The sequence below is a fragment of the Poecilia reticulata genome, linkage group LG4 (genome assembly GCF_000633615.1).
Source record: "Poecilia reticulata strain Guanapo linkage group LG4, Guppy_female_1.0+MT, whole genome shotgun sequence".
Classification (NCBI taxonomy): Eukaryota; Metazoa; Chordata; class Actinopteri; order Cyprinodontiformes; family Poeciliidae; genus Poecilia; species Poecilia reticulata.
The window spans coordinates 21,016,359-21,040,709 of NC_024334.1; the positions used below are offsets into that span (position 1 = coordinate 21,016,359).

At 40.2% G+C, this 24,351-nt stretch overlaps 1 protein-coding gene and 1 long non-coding RNA gene across 2 annotated transcripts; one reads left to right on the forward strand and one right to left on the reverse strand.

Annotated features, from left to right (window-relative positions):
• Positions 1–5,811: 5,811 nt before the first annotated feature.
• fam20b (FAM20B glycosaminoglycan xylosylkinase) lies at positions 5,812–23,910 on the reverse strand. The gene is made up of 9 exons (XM_008407331.2): positions 23,673–23,910; positions 21,334–21,633; positions 20,605–20,852; positions 19,603–19,689; positions 19,410–19,519; positions 13,884–14,055; positions 9,144–9,335; positions 6,921–6,980; positions 5,812–6,825 (listed from the first exon to the last, which is right to left on the reverse strand). Exons 2-9 carry the CDS (start codon positions 21,460–21,462, stop codon positions 6,594–6,596), a joined length of 1,230 nt encoding a protein of 409 aa, XP_008405553.1. The 5' UTR covers positions 21,463–21,633; positions 23,673–23,910; the 3' UTR covers positions 5,812–6,593.
• On the forward strand, positions 6,933–8,558 carry LOC108166241 (uncharacterized). The gene is made up of 2 exons (XR_001776539.1): positions 6,933–7,022; positions 7,169–8,558. It is a non-coding gene; the product is annotated as an uncharacterized LOC108166241 (long non-coding RNA).
• Positions 23,911–24,351: the final 441 nt, after the last annotated feature.

A 24,351-nucleotide genomic window follows, 5' to 3' on the forward strand; every position in this document is an offset into this window, starting at 1 on the left:
GCCCGCTTCACGGCAGACGCTGCCCCAATCCGCCTGTCGATCTCCCGCTCCCTTCTTCCCTCATTTGTGAACAAGATCCCCAGATACTTAAACTCCCCCACTTGAGGGAGGATGACCCCCCTGACCCAGAGAAGGCACTCTACCCTTTTCCAGCTCAAGACCATGGCCTCGGATTTGGAGGCACTGAGCCTCATCCCAGCCGCTTCACACTCGGCTGCAAACMGCTCCAGCGAGAGCTGCAGATCACGATCTGATGAAGCCAACAGGACCACATCATCTGCAAAAAGCAGAGATGCGATCCTAAGGCCACCAAAACGGATCCCCTCAACTTATACCTTTAGGTTTAAAAGCCAAGCTTTCAATTTTCTGTTGTTTTCCGGGGGTTTAAGTAATATATGTGTTCATATTCAGAGGCTGCTTCCTTTGAAGGCCACACCTAGAGGCCGATTATTTCACAGCCACGCAGCAAAGGCTTTTCAAATTGAAAGACTTTCGTCCTTTTTTTTGTGTAAGGTTTTATTGTCTCTGTTGCCTTTATTTGAGAGAGGTCAGACAGGAAAGCGGGTTGTGAGAGAGGCGGAAATGTGTCAAAGTCATCTGCCACGTCGTGGACGATAGCCTGTGCATGGGTCGCGGGCTCTACTCCTTTGAAGGGAGCAGCCCCCGAGTTTGGACAAACTCACAGATTTTAAATGGCAAAATGTCTAGTTTGGTGCTTAAATAAGCCCTGTAAACAAACCGGTTGTGTGTTTAATTACGTAAAGTATCTGGCGACGGTTTCTGCCGGGTTTTTTGTAATTCTCAAAGGCCAAACATGGGTCGCGTCAAGGTATGACTTACCGAGGCAGAAACAGCAGAGTGATGAAACCAGGGTGCAAAGCCTCCTACGTTATGGTAAGAAAGCCATCTTGGCGCTGTAATTACATCATCTTTCGCCTCAGTGGTCTATCAGCGGTGGATGTACTGGCTTTGTACTTTCATATGACATCAATGTTCAACGAAGGCGTTATCAAGCCTACGTTGTGAGCTGAAGAGGTTTAATGAATCATAGGTCAGTTTGCGGTGGCTAATCAAGAAACATGTCTCTAAAAACGGCCACATAAAAGGATTGGACCCTCAGAAGTGGTGATGGAGATCGCTGAGGAAGATTACAAGAAACTCTAGCTCACTGGAAGCAAAACAAAAAGAAACATAGGGCGAAGAGGAGGCTGATAACTTTGTGATGCTTCAAAGAAAAGAACGAGAGATGAGTGTTTTTTTTTTTTGTGAAATATCCCATGTTGCTTTTTTGCTCAGAAAGATGACCCTCGCTGCCTCATTTATAGACCGATAGCAAGTGAGCATGTGGCACTTGGTTTGAGTCAAAACCCTCAGGGCACCATTTCACCGCTTTACTTTAAGATGCAACACATAAAAGGTCTGGTGATTTTGGTAAGCGTTGGGACTTGTACAGTAGGTGCCGCATTCGGTATTGGATTTAAAGTGCGTAGTTCTGGGTTGACTACCCTTTGATCCTCGTTTTTCTGAATCGTGTTTACTGCTCATAAGCCACACATGGATGGTAAATATAGTAGCGGGAAACAAAAGTAACAGCTCTGATGTGAAGATTGCAACCTTAGTGCTGCAGAGTGACACTGTGGTAAAAAAATGAATGATTTGAGCGCCATTCTTCAAGACCATCAGAGGACCCTTCGATCCACCTCTGCATACAAGCGCTGCTTCTTCTTTGAACGTTTGCTTTGACATGACCTGGCATGCCCCAACATGACAAACATTGTGGTTTTGATCAAAGTTTCAATGTTTTGACATGTGTCCAAAGTAAAACACCTGCTTAGCAGAACCGAAACAGGTGTCCCACATTGTGAGGCTGTGCAAGCACACAACAGAGACACACTCGCACACACGCACACACACACACACACACACATGACATGCTGGATGAGGCAAGAAGACAGCTGAGAACGAACATCTGCTCGTGGGAAAAGGGAGAAGGGTGTCGGCATACCTCATAGTTTCATAATGATGCTTCCCCTTCTGTAGGTGCAACAAACGCAGCTCGGGCCGCGGCGCTGAGCGCGCAGGCTTTGTAGTCAACGGTGCCAGCCCTGGCCACTGTTAAACACTTTAAAAGTAAATGTCAAGTGATAAGAATTAGCTGGTGTGGTGAAAGATGATGTGTATCAGAAGAGCATGCTCAGACGGGGGAAAGTCCTTAGCAAGAGATACTGTAACAGTGGCGGATTAGCAGGGATGAGGGAGTTTTTTCTCTCTGTCTTTGGACACAACACGGGTATTTCTGCTTTAGCTGACACACTAAAATGGATGAGGAAAGATTGAGTCTGTGTTGGAGCAGTGAGATTTTGGTTATTCATCGGCAGCCCACGCACATCCTGAAGGGTGCTCGGCCGAGTTTCTGAAATGTGACGACTCATGCTCTTGCACCTGCTTGCTCGAGTCGGCCCCGGGTCTGGAGTCACATCTTGAAGACAGGTGGAAGAGGTCGGCCCGCTCACAGGTGCCCTAACCACAGCTGAGCTCGATCAATCGCAGCGCATTACCCACAATACCTCACAACAATATTTCTGGTGGTTGTTTTGATGTCTAACTGAACACCTCACCGCACGGCAGGGTGGGGGGTGGGGGGGACATTTTTGTTTGTTTTTTGTTCCACCGATTTGTGAGCAGAAATTAAATCTGGAACTGACTGAAAGCTGGAAAAGTGAAAATAAAGGGTTTTGTGCAGAAGGCAACCCTCATGAAAGATGAAAACTAAAACTTGATTATTAGAACTGAGAGGAAAGTAACAAGTACTGCGCCCGAGATAAGAGCCGTGACACATTCTGTGTCAAACCTGAGTGAAATAAAACACGGCAAACAATAAAAGTAAAAGTAAAACGAAAGTCCCTTCCAGCAAGCCCAGCATTTACTGTCTAGACATAGACGGGGCTCTGAGAAACCTGCAGTGCTTTAACAGAAATCCTCTGCTTTGGTTTTTCTTGGCACTTAAATGTTTCAGACCAGAAGACAAAAAACATTGTTAAATTTTGATTTCATGCATTAGTTGAAGAAGGTAATTGGCCGTGTCCACCTTAGCAGCAACAACTGTGGATGGATTTTGGCTCATTCTTCTTTGCTATCGTTTGGATAACATGAATATCTTGTTTTATCACCATGCTAGTCAGACCACAGCACATTTTCCTCAATAGTGACAAATGACAATGATGAAAATGATGTCATTTTATGTCACCATTTTATGAGGTCAGAGACAGGACAGACTATTGGAATCCAACTTTGGATATCAGAATCAGCAACACTCCTGAACAGAGCATGTTAGAAAACCAGGGCTGGGCGCGGTGCCTGAAAGCATCAGGCAATGATCAGACTCCATCACGGAGGAATGTTTGCTAGAAAATAGTAGGAGCATATTTTTTGGCGCACACCTGAGACCACAGAAGTTCGCTGTCCATTACTTTGCAACCCTATCGAGCTTGAAGACGTCAGCGACTTTTCTTCTGATTGTTGAGTTTCTTTAGATTGGGCGAGACGTGAAGCTCTTTGAAGTCTTGCTTCATGTCACCAGATAGATTTGTTTGTTTTAGTAAATTTGATTTGACAAGTCCGGCAGTAACTAGTCCTGGGTTTGGCTTGTGAAACTCAATGATAATAATGTGTACTACACATTTGCCTTTTCTACACACGCAACAGCGTGATTAAGTGACCTTCTGCCATCTCATGTGAAAGAATGATGCGGGAGGTCAGCCTGTCTCTGTTATGCTATTCACTCACCAAATGAAGAAGTCGCAGGCCTGGATCGGCTTCACGAGTGATGACCAATGACCAGTCACTTTCTGACAAAGGAAGTGATATGATTAAAACTTGATGTTTGCTCAACTGTCACTAGGATCCTTACACTGAGTTCATCCATCATTGATGCAGGGTTTCAACATCTCAAACTCAAGATTTAAGATCATTTTGAACAGAATTTAAGAACCATATCTCCACAGAAACTGCGATGGACTGGCAACCTGTCCAGGGTGATACCCGCCTCTCACTTGTTGACCACTGGCGACAGGCACCAGCACCCGTTGCATCGCCACTAGGGATAAGCGCGATAGAAAACGGATTGGTGGATGGATGGATCTCCAGAAATGTACAGTCTTTGTTCAGCTAACCGACAATAAATTTACTTATGATGGACGCAAAAAAGCTAGCTGGCTAGCTAGTCACAGAATGCAATAAAGATGCCTGAGTGTGACTAAAACTTTTTCCTGACAGAAAAATTTGATGTGAAAAATAAAAAATATAAGGGATTAACCTTCCCGCCTCCGTAAGAGACGAGGTTAGTAGCAGGTTCATTGCAGGTTGGCACTGACCTCAAGTGCACCTTTACCATTTTCTTTTGTGTGTGTGGTTTCGGGAACTGACGGTCTGACGGGACACCCCACTTTCCTGCTGTAAAACCATGACGATACTTCCTGAGCTAAGTCAAATAGTCCTGTTAATTCAAAATTTAAACTCTTTGATTAACATATTAAAGGCCAACTTACCTTTCTTAACAAATTTAAGACATTTAAATTAAAATTTAAGGCTTAAATCTGAATTTAAAACTTTATGCAGATTCCCTGTAATGTTTTGAAAAGAATACTATGTAGTCTTCCGATGCAGATTTTGTACTGACAAACGTGCCTCCTGTATTGCCCACTACATTTTTAAAAAGTTATTAATGTGAATGCTCTAGGGCATTCACACTACTGCGTTCCACTTTTCTCCGTAAATTTTGCCGCGCTTCTTCTCCCGCATACTTTGTGCTATTTTCACCATTCAACTTTTATACTATTTAGCTTGCTCTCCTAATGCCGGCTATCTCTCTGGATATTCGTAACCTTCATACTATTTTTCAGCTTTTTATGAATTTTTCTCCCCATGGGGGAAACCGCTCCATCCTGTGGCAGAATTGAGAATTACAATATAAAATGTCCGTTGTGTTTCACAGTGGATGTTTCAGGTCCTGCCCATTAATGGTAATCAATCATCCAGTTTCAGAGCCGTCATGGAGGAAACAAGGCATTTTGAAGTTGGGCAGTTTGCCAGGTTTTATGCCGTTTAACACCTGGGAATAATTTGAGCTTTTGACTTTGCTTTTTTCGTACTGCTGTAGCATATTTTTTGTAGTCACCACGATGCCTCCAAACAAATGTTGATGTCTCAGGAACCATAAAAGGTTTGGGTTTCATTCACCCGCCGTTTTTATCAGAAGGAATGGGGGAACGTTTCTGTCCTTTCCTAATTTCAGGGTTTACAAAGTTTTTTTTTTTTTTTTTACATTTCATGAATTATATTACTTTAACCCAGCATGCTAGTGGTAGCCTAGATGCTATCATTAGTATTTTAGCTAGTTTTAGCTTTTTAGCTAATTTTGGCTTTTACCTGGGTTTTTCACACCGCATGGACTATTTCTCATCTTTCTGCAAGTCTTCAGCAGTCGGCTTCAAACGCTTTTGCCATTTTCACCAAAAGTATTCACACTTGTATTTTCATAGGAAATGCACACTTTCTAGTTTGTACTTGCCGTCACCATCTCTTATGATTTAGTCAGAGGAAACTCAAGAGGCAGCTTTTTTTGGCATGCTAATGAAGGAAATGTATTGTGAAAGAGATTACAGTTAACTCCACGCTCAAAGAAAAGAACATTTTCACGTAGGCCCTGATGACTTGGAGATTTCTTGCCATAATCAACATTTGAAAATTGCTTTTAGGGGAAAGTCTGATGGCAAATTATTTTGGTGACGAGACTAAAAAAGACAACTTGGGTAGACAGATGTAGACCATAGTTTAATGCCGAAAATGAAATAAAACACCCCAAAACCTTTGACACCCACCATGATTCAAGTCTGTCATGTCAGTAGATTTGAGTTACGGCACAGTATGGCACTCATTCTCATTCTCTCCTTTTTACTCTCTCTCTCACACACACACACTCTCTCTAAATTTTATTTAATATTATAGTCCAAATATTTATATCCCATAAGTTCATTAATCTACATCACTACTTAAATATGTACAATATTGAGCAAAAATGAGTCAATTATCAGTTCCATTTAAAACTAAATAAATTGAAGGAGTATTTTTTTATATACAATTAAAGTAACATCTCAGTTTATTGGCTCTAGTCTGAAGTGCGGCTTTCACAGAGATGTCAGAGACTCATTTCAAGCATTCACACTTCTTCATCCGTCGTCTGCGGCTAATGAGGCGTACATGAACAAGCATGACCGATGAGGGAGGATTTGGCAAGAGGTGGGAGGAACATCGACACCAGCAGCGGTAGAATTTGCTCGCAGTGTTTGCTTTCCTTCTCACTCCGGTCCCGAGAGGCTGGATGTGAAACGGTCGAGCGCTCGCCGACTCTTTGATCAGAGTTCTCCGTTGAGGATCGCATTTCTCAGAGAGTCGATAAACGGATGGAGGGTGAAGAAACGTGCCGCCTTTGGTCCACCGTGCCGTTTCATTTGCCGTTTCTGTTTCCCCGGAGCTGCAGAGCCACTGTCTGAAGACGGCTGTTTGGACGAGCCTCGCCGTTTGTTTTTGCTTTCCTACGGATGTGGGAGGTTCATCCGATCTTCTATCAGCGTGTTGTCTGGGCCTTGTGCTTCCATGCACTGCTTCACAGTTGCTATGACTCCGTTCAGACGCCTGTCCAGAGCTGCGAGGTGAGGCTCCGCCAGGACGGGATTGATGGGATCAAAAGCGAGTGCCTGTCGCATGGCCGAACTCAGGACTCCACCTTTCAGGAAGCTCAGCCTGTTCCAGGTGGAAACACGAATCCTGTCGCAGGAAGTCGAAAGCACAAAACATACAGAGGCGACTGGTTATGGGAGAGGCCAATCTGATGAATGTGACCTGACCATGTGGGGACTTACATGCAGCACTGGTAGAGGGGCGCCAGGATGCTTCGCTCATCCAAAGAAGGATTGCCGAAGCTGCCGAGAAAACACAACAGAGACGAACAAGAGAAGTCGAAGGTGTGTGAATACTCCACACATACAAAACTATTGAGCTCTTGCCTCAAAATTACTGAGAAAGGACTATTTTAAAAAGAAAATCTTTATGCTGAGCCGCAACAGATAACAGATACATGTTAATGTTGCTCATATTTTTACACTTATAGGTGAAACACACTCAGCCCCCTTCATTCGACCCGCCAACATCAGGATCAATCATCCAAAGAAGCAGAAGTCATCAAACCGTGTCGTAAGGCCCCACACTATTTACATTATTTTGCATGGGCAACCACAATTAAGACAAAAAAATAATAAAAAACAATTTAAATAATAATCATAATTGCTGAAGAAATTAAATAACTATACAAAAAAAAATCTAAATAAGAGTAAAAACTCTGCTTTGAGCCTGTCTGGGCTACTTGAATTCCAGATGGAGAATAATAATTTATCCCTAGAGCTTGTTAGTGAATGTCTGATATTTTTGTATAAACTGCATCAGATCTCCTAGCTTTAGACCTTTCATAGGGTCTTTGGAATTATATTTGTAATAAATATCCTTCTGTGTGCAAGCAAAGAAGTGAAAGCAATGATGTGTGTACAACTTTTCCTAATTATGAGGTAGTTCCCTTCACTGACACCAAATATAGTCATTGCAGCTTTGGGTTGTGGATTAGTATTTAACCACCGTGACAAACAGGAAGAACTATTCGAGGAATAGATCTTCCTCAAAACTAAAGAAGTAGAAACTACCAGTTGATTAACTACAGATATTGTCACATTCTTACTTTAGTTGAAGACATTAATTGCCATTCCTTTTACTCCCCTCTCCCCCATTTTTCATCGTTGCATCTGCAAGCTGCATCTGCGCCTCTGTTTTCGTCTCATGCTCCGCTTCTTTTCCATAATCTCCTCCTTCTCAGCTGTTCTCTCGTAACAACACACGCAGCAATAACTTTGTTGAAATAAAATTCTTCGACAGGCTTAAATCTCTGACTTCAGAGTTTGTTTGTTTTTCTCAACTTCTCAGTTTGTGTCGCACCAAATGCTGCTCCAAAACCGCTAGCAGCAGAAGCACGATCGTTTTCTGTGTCGAGTTGTTTTTTTTGTTTGTTTTTTTTTTTTTTGCACAAACATGCAACATTGTACGGGTTGATAACGGCAAAAACGAACATCCTCCCAACTGGCAATAAATTTGCAGTCGACTCAAACTGTTGCCTGATGGAAACTCCTATGAGGAAAAAAAAAAAACCTACATAAAATATACAAAATTAAATAGTCCTGCCACTACAATATTTAAGACACATGGGGAATGTTTTTAATACCATCTTACATGTTTTTAAGTGGATTTAAGACTTTTAAAGGCCTTGATTTCAAGATTAAGGCTTTTTAAGGAGGTATGAGTTATTTAAGGTGCTGAGGTTTATTAGAGAATAATCCTCATCATACATCCAATGTAGAACCAACATTCCCTCATTCCACCACAACAGCAAAAAGGAAGTGATTCAATGTTCAGATAAAGATCTGCTGCTGCTTGGTCTAGAAGTAAAAAAAAAAAAATATATGAAATAATGTATTTGTTCTGCCAGGGAGACATTTTATAGCCAGACAAAAACAATAAGGTCTGACACCACGCTTCTCAGAAAAAAAGAGAAGTTATCAGTAAAACTGTTCACAAACCAGACTGTGTTTATAAAACAAACAAATTTAAGAGCAAGACTAGAAAAACCCTCATCTTTCCATCCGAGGAGTGGGCGTAGATGACTCAGTTACAAAACGGTTTCAGTGGCGGCAACTTCTTGAAAAAGAGATGGGCAAACTGGAAGAGATGAGTGACAATTTAGCGGGATACCAGAAGTGAGATGTAAAAAGTGGATTAACAATATCCTTATGGTGCCGACACGTTTACTAAAAAGAAGAATTTTACTGGAACTCTTCAGGAGTGACTAATCTGTTTTGTCAGTGCTGTGCTGCACACAGACTCCGCTCCAGAGTCTCGGTTACGGTAAAAAAAAAAAAAAAACACAAGGGACTTCTTTAAATTTGATGCAAAACAAACATGATACGACTTTAAAAAAAAAAAAAAAAACTAAAATAAAAAATACGATCAAAATAATTTCATGTTGTGGGTTCATCACTCCTCACCTCTTGGCGTTATCGAGCAGGATGAGCATGCTGGCTCCGCCGTCATCCTGGAAGCTCTCGTAGTGATGGCGATCGGCGTTGCCGATCAGATAATCAAAAACAGCCGTATCGATCACGTCGAGGAGCCGCGGCCCCGCGTCGTATGGGGGCATCTTCTTCACTGCCTCGCAGTAGCTTTCATCATACTCCCACCTATGTGGAAAAACAAACGTGAAAGTTCTTCAGATAGACTGGAGTAAGTTTGTTTGCAGTGGCAACTGGAAGTACCTTCCTGTCAGCCCATGAAAGATAAGATCAGGTGGTTAGAGCGGCATTTAAGGATGAGGGTAGGATGAGAGAAAAGTCATTAAAGTGAATTTTACAAGACAGGAAATGAGGTGAAACATCCCATGGGAGCATCGCTACGCTGACTAACCAAGATCTGCGGCTCAGTTTATTTTTCCCAATTTTCATTTCCTCAAAGTTCTGATTGCACAATAGATGCGACAATAGTGTGCTCGTAGCTGCCCTCTGTCTACACGGCGCAGCTGTGTAGACAGAGGAACCAGAAAGGAGAAACCAGACCTCAGACACAGATGGGAAGAAAAATCAGTTAGGCTAAATTTAGATAAAGGGGAACACATGTCTTTCAGGTCTGGGCTGATGTGAAGGGAAAATAATCTAACAAACCACTGAGTGAAAGACAGTCATTTTGGACAAAATGGACAGCATGAAAAGGCATCCATTTTTGGTATGAAATATTACACTGTGCTATATGATTATTTTGATTCATTGATACAGATATGAAGAGTTAAATGACTCATTGGCAGCCACTAACAATAGTTAAGTGGCTGCTAATGGACTTTATTTTAGCTCAGTACACAGCAGCATGTTTGAAAAAAAAAAAAAAGCAAATAAAATAAGAATAAAATACAAAATAAGGAGTACACTTCTGCCAAAGATATCTAAAATATTGAGATTAATTTGACATTTTTATATTAAAGAAATTTGGATGTTGCCTGACGACAAAGTCAAAGCCAAGAAAAAAAATCTCTATACATTTACGATATTAAAACGACATTCTGACATGGTCGAGTCAAAATTTTGAAAAACAAAACTAAAGTTGTCTGAGATTATGAAGTCCACTATCAGGTAGAACGTGGCTCTTTTCCTGTGTCAAAACATCTGAGGACCAGATTCGCTGCAGCCACAAGTTTCTGAATTTACAAATTCAAAGACTACCCTAGTTTTAATTTTATAAATGTATATGTATAATCACAATGAAGTGTAGATTTTTTTTTCATGCAAATGTACAACTTTTCAACATCAAATAACATCACATTCTTTTCGTGTAAGCATTTCTTTGGGCAGAAATGTATGCCTCAGTGGATTTTTTTTTCTTTGATCTGTATTAATCACAGCAGCTCAAAATTCTTATAATAAAATTACTATAATGATTTCTACACATGAAAATGCTTTGGGAATGCTGCACATTCTTTGACGCAGCAAAATAAAAAGAAAACCTGATCAAATTTGTTAATCTACAGAAACTGAGAAAAAGTGGCAAGTTGTTCAAATAAAACTAACTTTCTTCACAAATTTCCTGTACAAGTTGAAAAACATTTGAAGTTTTAACTTTTCTGTGGCTCACTTTTATATTTGTAAAGTATTTACATACTAAATACGTTATTCCCATGTACAATTGTAGTCCTGGTAAAAGCTACTATAACTAACATTATTTAGGTCTCCAAAACTCAGTTCTAATTAATCTTGTATGAAACGTGTCTGGTATTTCAGAATAGTACTATTAATGATCAAAAGTTGTTTAAAAGTAGGCATTACAACAGCAAGTTCAACGAGAAAATGCAGCCCAGTCTTGACCGAGTCTTCACTGGAGGTGGAAGAGTTTCAGTTTTAAAAAACTTTCCGTTAACCTTCAAAAACATTTTAGTAGGTTAAGCTTCACCCACTTGTGCTAATAACGTCATTTCTGGTGCAATAAATGGCCAAGATGTCTGTCAAATTACACAGTCTACGAACTGCTTATTGATGTTTGACAGATAAGCTCGGTTTCATCATAGACCTATAGACCGAGCTTATCTGGCATTTGCTGAAACTCATCTTTTGTTTTGGAGTAACGTTGGAGTCTTTCATTATTGACCAAAACAAAAACCAAACAATAATGTTGTGATGCGTCTTTAATGAGTTAGAAATTAAGCTAAGGATTTGAAGTAATCATATAAATCCACCTGTTGGTGGATTTATACGACTACATTTTGAACAGATCCAGTAGGAATCACCAGGGAAAAGAAAAAAAAAAAAGAAAAAAAAAAGGTTTTGACAGTGATTTGATACTTTTATTGCATCCAGTTAATTTCTCTTTCCCAAAAATCTCATTTAGGAATTTCCTCTTTACCTCATAGATCTTTTCACTGATCTCGTTAAAGAATGTTACTGTGCTAGAAGTTCTCAGGCAAAAATACCATTTCACAATAAAAAGGTTCATCAGAGCATCTCACTATACATGTATCTGTCATCTGTACGTCCTCTGATCTGATTAGTCTTTGATTTATTGATGCTCCTCTCTCCTCTCTGCCGTCTTTTAACTAAGAGTAACTCATAAAATATTCTTCTTCACATAGACATGCTGTACTTTTTCTTCTACGGCACAATATTTAATTACCCATCATAAAAAAAAACACCCACACACCCACTAATGTTCCTGCTATGCAACAACATAAGCTCTTCGTGACCAACAGTCAATTTTTCTAAAGCGTTTGACACTATCGTCCACCTCAAATTACTTAAATGTCTTCCAGATGTTTATTCTAAACAAAACGTGAAATGGTTTGGAAATCATCTCATAAGTGGTACCAGGCAGCTCAGACAGACGGTTCTATTCGGACCTATTGCAAATACCCAAGGGAGTCCCACAAGGCTTAATTCCTGGCCCAGTGGGTTTTTGTTTTTTTTTCTCTGATTTTTTTTTTTTTAAAGAAAAAAATAAAATACCCTGGGAGAATTTAAACTTTAAGATATTCAAAAGTCAGAGATGAATTGGGATAGAGAAATGTTAGGTTGCTCAAAGCAATCTTCGGAACGGAACAACCTGGCAAAACAAAGACAAATGTATAAAATAATGAGCAATATCAGCGTTGAAGACTGAAGATGTGGTAAGGCGTTTTAAGGATCAGCATCTTCAGAACTTCCCATTTCTTCGCTTGCACATAAATGTACAGTGCCATAAAAAAGTATTTTTCCTCTTTTCTGACAAGTGTATATTTTGTAGATCAATAAACACATTTTAATAGAAGAGCAATTGCAGTGGAAGTGTGTCTCCAGTTTAAGGTCAAGCTAAAATGTCCATATATTTTTAGTCTGGACTTTGACTATGCCTCTCTGAAATAACAATTTTGGTCATTTTTTTGGACTTGTGTGTTTCAGATGATAATTCTACTATGTAATAAAAAAAAAGTCTTCTCCCAGCTATTTCATCCCAAAACAAACAGATATAAATAAAATGAATAAAAAATGAACTAAAAACTAAAATTCTGATGAGTTTTTACAAAGATAAGCATATTGGTGGTTCTGATGAGAAAAGAGATCTGGTCAATTTTTTCACATATTATATTTTCTTACAACAGCTATTACCTCAGTAACAGTGGCTAATAATTTAAACATAAATACTAATGCCTTTGTCTTTCATCCATTGATGAATTGCTTTAACTGGCCTACTTCATGTCATCAAAGAGGTTCCAGTTATCTTGACTGTGCGGGTCAGGGCGCCATCAGGCCTGGTTGATCTCAGTTATTTTTCTATCGGGGACAGCCCTTGTTTTTAAACTGAGACCATATTAAAAATAGCCTTTGAATTTACATCATGGCTGTTACTAAAATTTATCTGACCTGAACTACTTCGATGCAACGAGGAAGCAAAAGCAGAATAAACCAGGGGGTGGGGGATCATGATAAGTTGTGGAATGATTGTGATGACGACAAAAGTGATGATGCAAACTATTCGGTTCTTTTTTTAGGCAACTAAAAAATGTCCAGCAATCATAGTCACATAAAAAAAGTGTGATTTGTATGACTGAACTGTACACAGCAACTACATCTAATCATATTTTCAAATTTGTCGGTACGTTCACTGAACAAACAGTGGAGAATAACAGCAAAACTGACAATGCCAACAATACGGACACTTTTGGGTTTTTTTTTTTAAAACAGCGTTAATCGGAGTTTATTGTGACAACTAATTAGCGTTCTTGTTATAATAATAAGTTTTTCACTTTTAATGGTAAATTAAATGATGAACGCCCGCCCCATAGAAAAAGTATTCCAATCTTTTCTGCCAAAACGCAAAACATTTCCCCTCTGTCCAATTATTGCTAAAAGAGAAGCAGGTCGCCATCATCTGCACCACAGGTTTCTGCTCCTTTCACCCATATGAAAGCCACACTAACCATCAGAGGATACTTGGGAAATGATGGGATGTCCGAGTCTGCAGAAGGGAATTCGTTGCTGCAATGCAGAACTGTGTGCAACTTCCCTCAACAGCAGAAGCAGCAAACACGCGGACACACACGCACGCAAACACCGAACTGCATTCTGACCTCATGTTATGAGCAATCAAAGCTCACCCACATTCAATTACCAGCCTGAACAACTCAACGTTTTAATTTTTCTTGGCAATCATCAAACCGAATCTGGGAAAATTTGTGTCACAGAATTGTCCCAGGCGGCCGTGAAGGCCACACCCACCTGGCCAGTTTGCCCTCTCTGTACGTGCGGCCCCAAGGGTGTCTGTGTTTCTGCAGGGGCCACACGTCCGGCAGCCAGAGGGTCAGTGACCCCTCCATGGTTTCGCCATCCGCGCACGCCGGCTCCGTCTCGCGGCAGTAGTAGCACTTCCCGTAGAAACACGTGTTGTTACCTGAAGAGAGACACGAGGAGGACAGGGAATGACGCGGCTGCTGTGATTTAACAAGAAAACCCCAAAAACTTAAAATAGACGTTTCGTCAGGGATAAGTCATGAAACTGTCATTTTACGGAAAGTTGTTAAAGATATTCCAACTTCATGGGCAGCAGTAAAGTTATTGAATTTTTTTTTTTCATGGTCATAGAAAATGTACTCCGAAAGTTGCATGTTTGCAGCATGACTGACGAGTTCAAAATTCATATGTGGCTCATTTGCATTATAGTGAATCAAAAAGGAAAAACAATGAAGCTGAATATTAACACGGGTTCAGAGATGAGTCAGCGTGATGTACTGAACGAACGGTGAATTCACAAGGTGTTTAGATGCCCCGGTGTACCGTTTTATTTTTTATTTCTTCTTTCCCCCCTGCGGTGTGATGCGAAAAACGTTTGACTTTTTCTACCTGAATAGTCAAAGCTCATTCCCACAAGAGGGAAAATCCCCCCAGCTTTTCCAGACTTGTATGATGTTTTGAGACGATTTATCAGAGTGACTAAAATCTACAAAGATTAAATGTTTCTGTAAGATTTCAGAGTTAATAAAAAAAAAAACACCAAAGCATAAACTATCCAGAAAGAAAAATACTAAATCAGCCAGAACAGCTATTATACCACTTGGTGTTTTGGTTGACAAAAATAAAATACAAAAGTCAAGACAAAAATCTGGTAGAATAATTACAATAAAAGTCAGCAAAGCAAGTAAATTAATGTTAACAAATTAAAAACTGCAAATATAGAACCGGTCTGAGTCAAGTCAGCTCTTCATCTAGTCCAAGGCTCTCCAACCTGCTAATGTTTTTAAATTTGGATATAATAACCAACGCAGGTCTTTTAACAATTATTTAGTCTATTTCCACAATATTTGCATTGAATTATAACAAAGAATGACATTAAAAGTACTAGTAATATGTTTTTTGTCATAAGCTTGTAACCTGTTTTTATTTTTAAAACAATCCGTCCTCTTTTTGCCAAGTTTTATGTTTATTTTAAATCCTACAAACAGAAATAAGATGGTTGCCCTTTAAAAATAACTAATTCCCTACAGTAGACATTTACCTAAAATTATAAGTTGTCCTTTCTCAAAAAGTCGTGACATTTGCGGCTCCAGATGAGTTTTATTTGGCGGGCCTGAGAGACCCCTCTATATAGTCCTACTTCCTGTTTCCTGTCTGTGATCTGCCATTTCAGACAAAGAACCCACAAATTCACATTTTGAGATAAATAATCAAAAAGATGCTCAAATTGTGCAGATAATTTAATTCTACATTTTCATCACCGTTTCAGTTGAACTGGCTCTAATCCCACATTGGAGCCTGAAGGCTCTTCTGAAATGTCAGATTGTGACCAAAACAAAATAACCGCGAGACCTCCTGCATGAGAATTAACCAGATTAAAACCTGAAACACTAAAAACTGTTTGTGTATGAGAAGGTGAAGGGCTGAAAATGATCTGAAGCACTGAAGTTATTAAATGAGTCACTAAAAAAAAAAAAAAACACAAACGTAATCGATAAGTCAAGTTGGTGACACAGAGCGAACTCGTGTGATTTAGGTGGGCAACTCTGCTGCACTGTGTATTAAAAAAAAGAGCCAGAGCTGCCCCTCTATATACTTCACAGAAAAAAAACTCTCATATGCAAAAGACATCTTTTCTACACATGCTGGATTTTCTCTACCAGCCTAATGCCCACACTGTAAATGATCACTTTTACCTGCGCAGCTAATTTGATAAAGCTGCACAGTAATATAAAAACCTCATCGATCGTCATTTAACGTCTGAACTGCAACTCATCAACACTGAACTCTGTCGACTGCATTCATCTTCTAAGCTGGTTTTATATGAAGCTTCTCACAAATATATTGAGTAGATACCGCATTCGGTCTCATTTCAGCCAATCAGGCTGGAGAACTTGACAATCCCAAAGGAAATGAAAACGATCGGCCACAAGGTTTCCACACTCCCTCCAACATCAACCTGTGTGTGTGTGTATATATATATATATATAAAATCTGCCTTTTTTGCTTTAGTTTTATTTCAGGGATAATCACAAAACTAATTATACTTTTCCACATAAATTTCTTCCATCTGTATGAAACTTGACGTGTTTACCAGAGTCACGCATTGATTAAACCAGCCATCTTCTGTAATAATCAGATTTGCTTTGTTTTGGTTTAATTTAGCCTAGAAACGTTTTGAGATTCCTGCAAAGATTAATATATTCTCTCACAATTGATCTTCTGTTAATATTAGATTTATCAACCGTAACATTAACCAGATCTGGATTACTTTCTTCTGTGACTGAAATGTGTTCCAGCTTTAAGGCATCTAAAAAAAAAAAAGTCTTTTATCCCCCGAGAAAGTAAAATATCGGTGGTGTAAAAACATTTCTTATATCGAGCAAACGCTTTTTCAGCATCACAAATAAAAATGATTGATTTTTCATTTTACTAATACGTCCCATTAAATATAAAGCTCATCCCGAGTCTGTCTTTAAGACATTCTTTTTGATGTAGCAATTATTTGTAATATTTAGTTTATGCTTGATAGTTTAAAAAGAGTGCAATTAAAATTAATTGGTCTGACTTTTCCCCCAAAGAAATTTGAAGGAAGAGAAAACAGCTTTGCTGCCACACGTCCAAAAACGGAGGAGCAGCGGCTCCTCTTCATCTTTATGAAATAAAAACGAACTTATAGAGCAGGTAAAGAATAAAAAGCATTTTTATATGGCTCTTCTATGTAAAGACATCTACAAAGCCTTAAAATAAACTCATCTTTTATTGCTGTGACATAATCACACTCTGGAAGTTTTAGAAAAAAAAAAAAGTCTGGGTTCAATTTTAGTTTATTTATTCAGCGGGGAAAATCCCACAAACACAGAATATAACTAAACATTTTATTAAAGAAATTAATTTCAGTAGTTTGACTCAACGTGTGCTAATTTGTGTCTCTTTCAATGACTACAGCTAACAAAATCCTGAAATTCATCTTCTCAGAAAATTTGAATATTACTAAAATACTAAAAAATAAATAAAAATAGCAAAGACCGCTATGTCGTTTGTCCTACAGACAGAACGATCTCCACAAAATGGAAAACCAAGAAAACGTCGCAGCAGAACCAGCTGGATGTTCAGAATGCTGCACCTGTTCATGGAAAGTTTAGTGGAAGGGGGAAAAAATGTGACAGAAGATTCACAAGCAATGGATCAGACTGAGAATCTGCAGAGTATTTTCAGGAGGAAGGTGTGAGAAGTAATGATTCAAAAGATCAGAAATAAAAGTCTGGAAGATCTCATACCGTGAGATTCACTTTCAACTCCAGAAATAAATTCGCTTTTTGATGTTCTAATTCAAAGAGGCACACCTGTACCTTACAGTTGGTGTGAAACCGAGCTGCACAGTAATATCAAAATAACATTGTCATTCATCGCGTCAACCTGTCACCAACACATTGCACTTCATGCTGTTTTTCCTGAAACTAATCTTCTCAATCTTAAGTAGAACTGTCTCCTGCAGTGGTGAGATAAATGTTCTCCCCCGCATTAAAATGTTTCAGATGAAGCAAATTCTAATATTGGATAAAAATAACCCGAGTCACTGCAAAACAAACAAACAAAAAAAGTTTTTAAACGATTTTAGTTTAAGTGGCGGGGAAAAAATGGCCCTACAAATCATGAATCAGATGTCAGTAAAGTACATTTTTATGAAAGCTGAGCTCAATTTTAGAAGCCAAACTAAGAAGATATAATCATCTGCCCTTATATTTTTAGAGTCTCTCTGAAGGCTGAAAGATTTCAACTAGCAGCACATCATGTAAAATAATGTAAAAAAAAAAAAACCCTAACGGTTACAAAGTCATTATAACCTGCAGCAGTGCTGAACCTTCCAAGAAGATCTACTCCAAGAACACATCGACAAAGTTTTCCCTATGATTAAACTAAAGGTTGAATTTATTTTTAAACTAATGATCAATAGATTTTTTTTTTTTTTTTTATTCAAGCGTTCGAAGTGAGCATCTTTCATAGTGGGGAGGAGAAACCCAGATCTGAGTGGAGGGACTCGATTTCCCGTCTGGTCAGGGAACGCCTCGGGATCCCCAGAATGAGCCGGAGGACTGCACAGATTTTCAGAAAGTCGTTACGGCTTGTATGTTTACAGTAAATGTGGTGTTAAAGGTGGAAAATTCCTGAGAATGTTTACAGAACATGATGCATCATCATAAAAAAGCAACTTTATAAAAATTCACTGTTTTTATTTTGATGACCAAAATCAGAAAATCCTTGCTGATGCGTGTTTGAAGACTTTTACAGACTTCAGTTTCTGTGTTGTTTAATTTTATCTTTGTACCTGCAAAAAAAACTAATTGGGTCATCTGTGGGTTCCAAAAATAAAGAAAAGCAATGAAAAAACAAACTGTTATGTATAAAAAGCTAACTTTAATCAGCTGTATTCCACAATCGCTAAGTAAAGAATGGAGTGTAGTACGCTGATTAGTTTGTCAAACTCTAAAATAAAATTGTGCAAAGTCCTTTGTTTGGATGTCTAGACAGGTGACGAAACGGAACTTTTTCTGATTTCTTAATGCGCGTACATTCAGTCATTATGTAAAAAAAGCAAAATACCAACGGCTAAAATGTGAAACTCCAGGTATAATGTTGCAATTCAAAATTCAAGAAAGTTGATTTCACGTAAAATAAATGTACCAACTGTGAAAACTACCTGCATTTCTTCAGGTTTTTTTTGTGTTGTTTTTTTTTTACACTTTTTCTCCAACTCTTATAATTTCCATGTTCAATGGAAAATGATACAAGCCAATTCCAGGCTGTAGGAACCTTTGCCTGTCTCAGGAAGAAGACGAATTTGGTGTTAATGATGAATTTTTCCTTTTTAAATCTCAAACTGGTCTGATGCATACTTCAACTGAGATTCACGCAACAGGTTTGCAATTATTTAGATTAAGCTGCTGCACCCAGACTGGTCAAACATCTTGACTCAGGTCATTCCCACATCCGTTACTGAAATTCTCCGGAGTTTTGTTTTATTGCAAGCATCGCTGATGCCACGCCCCTGCAGGGTGGATTTCTAGACTTTATTCAGACAGAGCCAGAAAAATATAGGACACGTCAGTTTAACGGAGAGTAAATTTGAGTCTCACAAAGCTCAAAACAAACTCAGAACGAGAACAGAACTGGACAGAAATATACGAGGATCTTTCATTCCAGACAACCGCACTGACTCAAAGCCAGAGGACTGAAAACGCTCACCCCTCGCGAGAAATTTGCATGTGGAGTGGAAGGAAAGCGTGCGCTCACCCTGCATGAGGAAAGTGCTCAGCAGCTGGTCGGTGGCGACGGGTTTGATCTCCGTTCGCAGGTTGACGTATCGGCCCACCACCAGGGGCGCCCTCCTGAACCCCAGGATCCTGAGGACGAAAGGAAACGTCACGGATCATTTCAAGCAATGTGTGACACTCACACACACAAGCACGCACACGCACACACTCACCTGTCCAGGTGAAAAGCAGCCACCTCTGCATTGTGTCTGTCGTATCCGGCGTACGGCTCGCCTTCAACCACGTAGTCTCTGTTGTATCTGAGCGAGAAAATCAGAAGAAGTCAGAATTTTAACCATTTTAAAAGTACAAAAACGTCACAGAGTAGGGATGCAAGCAGTTTATTGACTTACAATTAATATTTTATTAGATCAAAATTAGTTCCAATCAATTAGCTAATAACGTCTGCTTAGATTTTGTTTTAGTGTTGTAGTTTGGCCTCCATCAAGCAGAAGGCACTGCTGGTCACCCTCAAACGCAGCCAGTAGATACAGAACTAAAGATGGCAGAGCCATACAAGAATGGGAAACAGAATGGGAAAACAGAAACAGAGTCCGGTGTGGGATGTGACATGAACTTTATGCGGTTCTGTTTTGAAATATAAACACTTGAACAGCTTCTTTAGTTTCATCTTAACACTCATTCAGTCGAGCAGAATCAACTTCTCATTCAAAACTTACTCATGTGCAGCGAAGGCCAGGATGTGATGACAGAAAAACAGAGGTTGTTACGCAGAAAAATTTAATACGATCGAAAAATAAAAAGCATGACGTCACTTAGCATGACTGATTTTAAAGACCATCACGACTTAACCCACTTCATGGAGAGAAATTTTAACATTCGTTCAAGAGCAGCTGCAGATGGCACTTCTGTATGAACAAGTCCGTTCACGGTGGATCAAGGGTTTCACATATTTTCATCTTTTATTTTTCTATTCAGCAGGAGGTTCCTGTTTTGTTATATTTTATAAAGAGAAAAATCACAATTTTCTGTTTATGCAGTCAGATAATCCAGTCAGTTATTTTAGTTTTTTTAATTCAGCACTTTATGAAAAGTGCATCCATCCCTTCATGTATCAAAACCCAGGGCTTTAAGACAACACTTATCAATTCATCGTAAGTTGATCAATCAACCCCTCAATCGATAACCAATCGCAGAATGATCTGAAGTCTGACCTCTTGGGTTTAAAGACCACTTTCTGTCCTCCGTCCAGCACCAGCAGGGCTTTGAGCTGCGTGCCCTTGTAGCCCACGTCGGCGCGCTCTATCCTGGCCGTGCTCAGCGAGGTGAGCACAGCGGCCAGCTCGGGGGTTTCCTCGGGGTACACCTCTCGGGGGCCCACCCACTGGCTCGCTATCTCCCACGGAGACTGGAGAGTGTGTGTGAGGTGGGCTCCCCGGGGCAGAGAGAGACCCGACTCCATCTGTGGGGATTATCACGCAGTTATAAACGCAGGATGCAAACATGGACCAGATGGGCGGATGAACTGCCAAACAGATGAGGAAAGCTTTATGCAACAAAAAATGTTTTTATGCAGAATCTCTTTACTTTTTATTGTGTGAAATACCTTTTTGATAACGCTTTATTTGAAGGGGTGTGCATAAGACTGACATGACAACACCTGTCACAAACATGAAGGAGTCTTCATGAATGATGTCATGAAGTGTCATTTAGTAAATAATGACACTCTTAAAACAAAAATCACACATTTGATGTAACCTTTCTTTAAAGATGTCATTATTTACAGAATTACACTTCATGACAGCGTTCATGAAGACTCCTTCACGTTCATAACAAGTGCTATGTTTATGGCAGGGTCGTGTCAGTGTTATGCACACCCCTTCACATAAAGTGCTACCACCTTTTCCAGGAGCGGGGTCCCTGTCAGCTAAGTACGTGCTGACCTTCCGGAAGGCGCGGAGGTCCCGCCGACTGGCCGCAGACCCCTCCCCTCCATCCAGCAGGAAGATCTTGGCCAGGCCCAGCAGCAGGAGCACGGCACACAGCACCACCATGCGCTGTTTGAGCTTCATCTCCGCCTCTCCGGACGCCGTGTGTGTGTGTCCCTCGCAACGAGTCGCCCCTCACCGCCGACGCATGGCGACCGTCCCCGACCTGCCGAAGCCGCCCCGGAGGATCGAATCTGTCGCCCCGGATTTTTTGCCTTTCCCGCCCCCCTTGGACGTCAAACTTTTGAGTGTTCCCTGCAGGGAAAGAGGAGGGAAAGAAAAATGAGAGATGGAGCAGAACCAATCAGGACAGTTGTGCTGCTGATAACGTGTGATGAGGAAAGGATTGATCTGCTGCCCCAGTGGGTCATTCCCCTCCATCCTCTCTGCTGGGGGCCGGGGGCGACCCAGTTCTTCTGCTGCTCGGTAGAAGCCTGCCCGGCATATAACCCTGTTTCCATAACGACCGCGACTTTATATCAACAGCAGATAAAACAGGAGCTGCTGCAATGAAAACCATTGAAATCTTATGCAAACATTAGAAAACTGTTTTTTTTTTAAGATATGACAGTTGAAAATATTCTGTCAGATTTCTTTTTCCTGATTTAATTTAATATACTTTAATTTGTTTTTATCTTGTTTGATATGTTTTCAAACTCTCTTGATTTTTCTGCAAAGTGCTTTGAGTTGTCTTGGACACACAATGTGCTACACAAATACATTTGCCTTGCCTAGAAAACTCCTGGAGCCGATTACATGAGAAGAAAAGTTTATGGCAGAAAGAGAAAAGTGATAAATCATGCAAATGGAACTTATTGAGCTTGTTTTAATTTATCATGCGATTAATCTATTTATTGATTATTGTGACAGGCCTGGGTAGTCTGTATGTACTTAGTGCTCAGCAGCAGCATAAAACAGGTTACTATGCAACTTTATGATCCCATACACATGATGATATCATGTCCTTTACCTCAGACTCTGTGCTTTGGTGGGACTAAGATGGAGTCATCAGCAACAGAGACACCAGATGGGCTTGGTGTAAGACCAAGAATGAACAATATAGTGGAAAAAGCAGCTAACGCTCACTAGCTGTGTTTCCGTCAACGATATTTTCATGCACAAAACAGCAAAATTCAAAATAGTTTCTCCAGCTTTGCAAAAAATAAAAAATAAAATAAAATAAAACAAGTTGGACAATATGAAATCTTTTAAATACCATGGTATTTAAATAAACTGGACTCTGGACTTTCCCCTGGATTGAAAGTTGATGTTCAGAAAGACATCCCCCCCCCCCCCATAAGATGACAATGGAGCTATTTTGCAAAGAGGAAAGCGAAGTGCAAAGCTGATTACAGAAAAGGCTTGCAGCAAAAGCTGCTCTATAACGTATCAACTCAGGCCTGAAAACAGAAGCGTGCCACACTTTTCAGATTGTATTTAATAACTGTGCTAATTATGTGATGCTCTGTGTTGGTCATGCTCAGTCTCAAACACATATACTGAGGTTTGTGGTTGTTTTGAAAGAACGCTGGTATTTATTGTTTTGTAAGAAAATATGTGTCAGTAGAGACTGTAATTTACATTTTAAACAGAACAATAACTTTACAAGAAATAAGGTTAACATTTATGTACACAAGAATCCGACATAAAACTCGGCTGATGTCTGAGGCTGCTGTGAACTGGGTCACAATAAGAACATTTAAACGTATCTGGATCCAGTGACACCAACACTCTGAGGTAACAACCTCCTGACCATGATAACAGACATATCATGGTCCCCAGCGGTGGAGACATTATACGATGAATAATGATTCAAAACTTGGTCTCTCTGCTAAATGTACTCATAAACATGGGTCAAACCTGGGTTACACTGTTGCACCACTTATAATGTTTACCTGCCACGTTAACCTGAATGTTAGCTCAGGCTATCAAGCCCAGGGTAATCCTGTCAGGCTGACAGGTAAACATTTACCACACCGTAAATATGTGGCGTGTTAGCCACGCAGGCAGGCGGTCCTAAACAATCGCTCTTTCATGATGCTGCTGCTCAACACCTCAGAGAAAACCAATCCAGGGGCTAAGATCACTGGCACCGCATGAAAACCGTCTAAACCTTCCCACAATGCTTTAAACCAGACACACGCCTACGTTTTCGCCCTATTAGGTCACTAAACCCTCCGCGTCTCCCCGAACAGAGCTACCAGCCTAGCAAGCCGCGGCTCATTTATTGCATTAGCTAAAAGAAGCCGCTAGCAGGATAGCTTCCGCTGGGTTCACGGACCGGGCTGACTTACCTTACGGCCTTTTTATGCGACTCATCGTAAACGGAGCGGCCTCTGGTTTTTCGGTAATGCCGTGAAAGCTAGACATGAATTATTTCGGGTGCTAGATAAAAACCAGTGTCATTTCCACAATCCTGTCGGTTGCTCCCGTTTCTCCGCCCTCTCCCCTCGATCCCAGTTCTGCCGTTGAGCGTCCACTTCCGAAACACTTCCTCCTGCTGCCGCAGGGGCAGCAGCTGCCCGCCAGGTGGCGATGTTTCACCGCTGCGCCATGACACCGGGCGGCTTGCAAGCTAATCAGCTGGAAACAAACTACACTTGAGTCACGGCGGTTCACATGTGGGTGTGACCCGAAACCACAGGATTAAATGGTCCACTATAAAACTATTTATCATTGTTATAACAAACCATATCCAGAGGTGTAGCATCAAATTATGCGTAGCATGGTTTTTTTAAAATGATTGCAGAGGAAATTCCAGCCTTTTTATCTCCCTCAGTTTTTATTTTCATATTTGTTTCTTAAATATTTGAATATGTGACCTTTCACTTGTTGAGCTGGTCCCTTCATTGTGTGGTAGTCCCTTGATGGAAAATTGGTACGTTATGTGCTATGATGAAAAAACAAAACACTAATCTAATGTGGTTTTGTGGTTTAAAAAACGTTCAGTGCGTCACGTCTGTTACAGAATAA

Bases quoted from the DNA above. Each gene is read 5' to 3' on its own strand.
- fam20b (XM_008407331.2), bottom strand. From the start codon at position 21,462: ATGAAGCTCAAACAGCGCATGGTGGTGCTGTGTGCCGTGCTCCTGCTG. The intron at 19,520-19,602 runs GTGAGTGTGTGC...TTTCGTCCTCAG, and splicing joins GCTGCTTTTCACCTGGACAG to GATCCTGGGGTTCAGGAGGG. The intron at 6,826-6,920 runs GTAAGTCCCCAC...TTCCTGCGACAG, and splicing joins CCCCTCTACCAGTGCTGCAT to GATTCGTGTTTCCACCTGGA.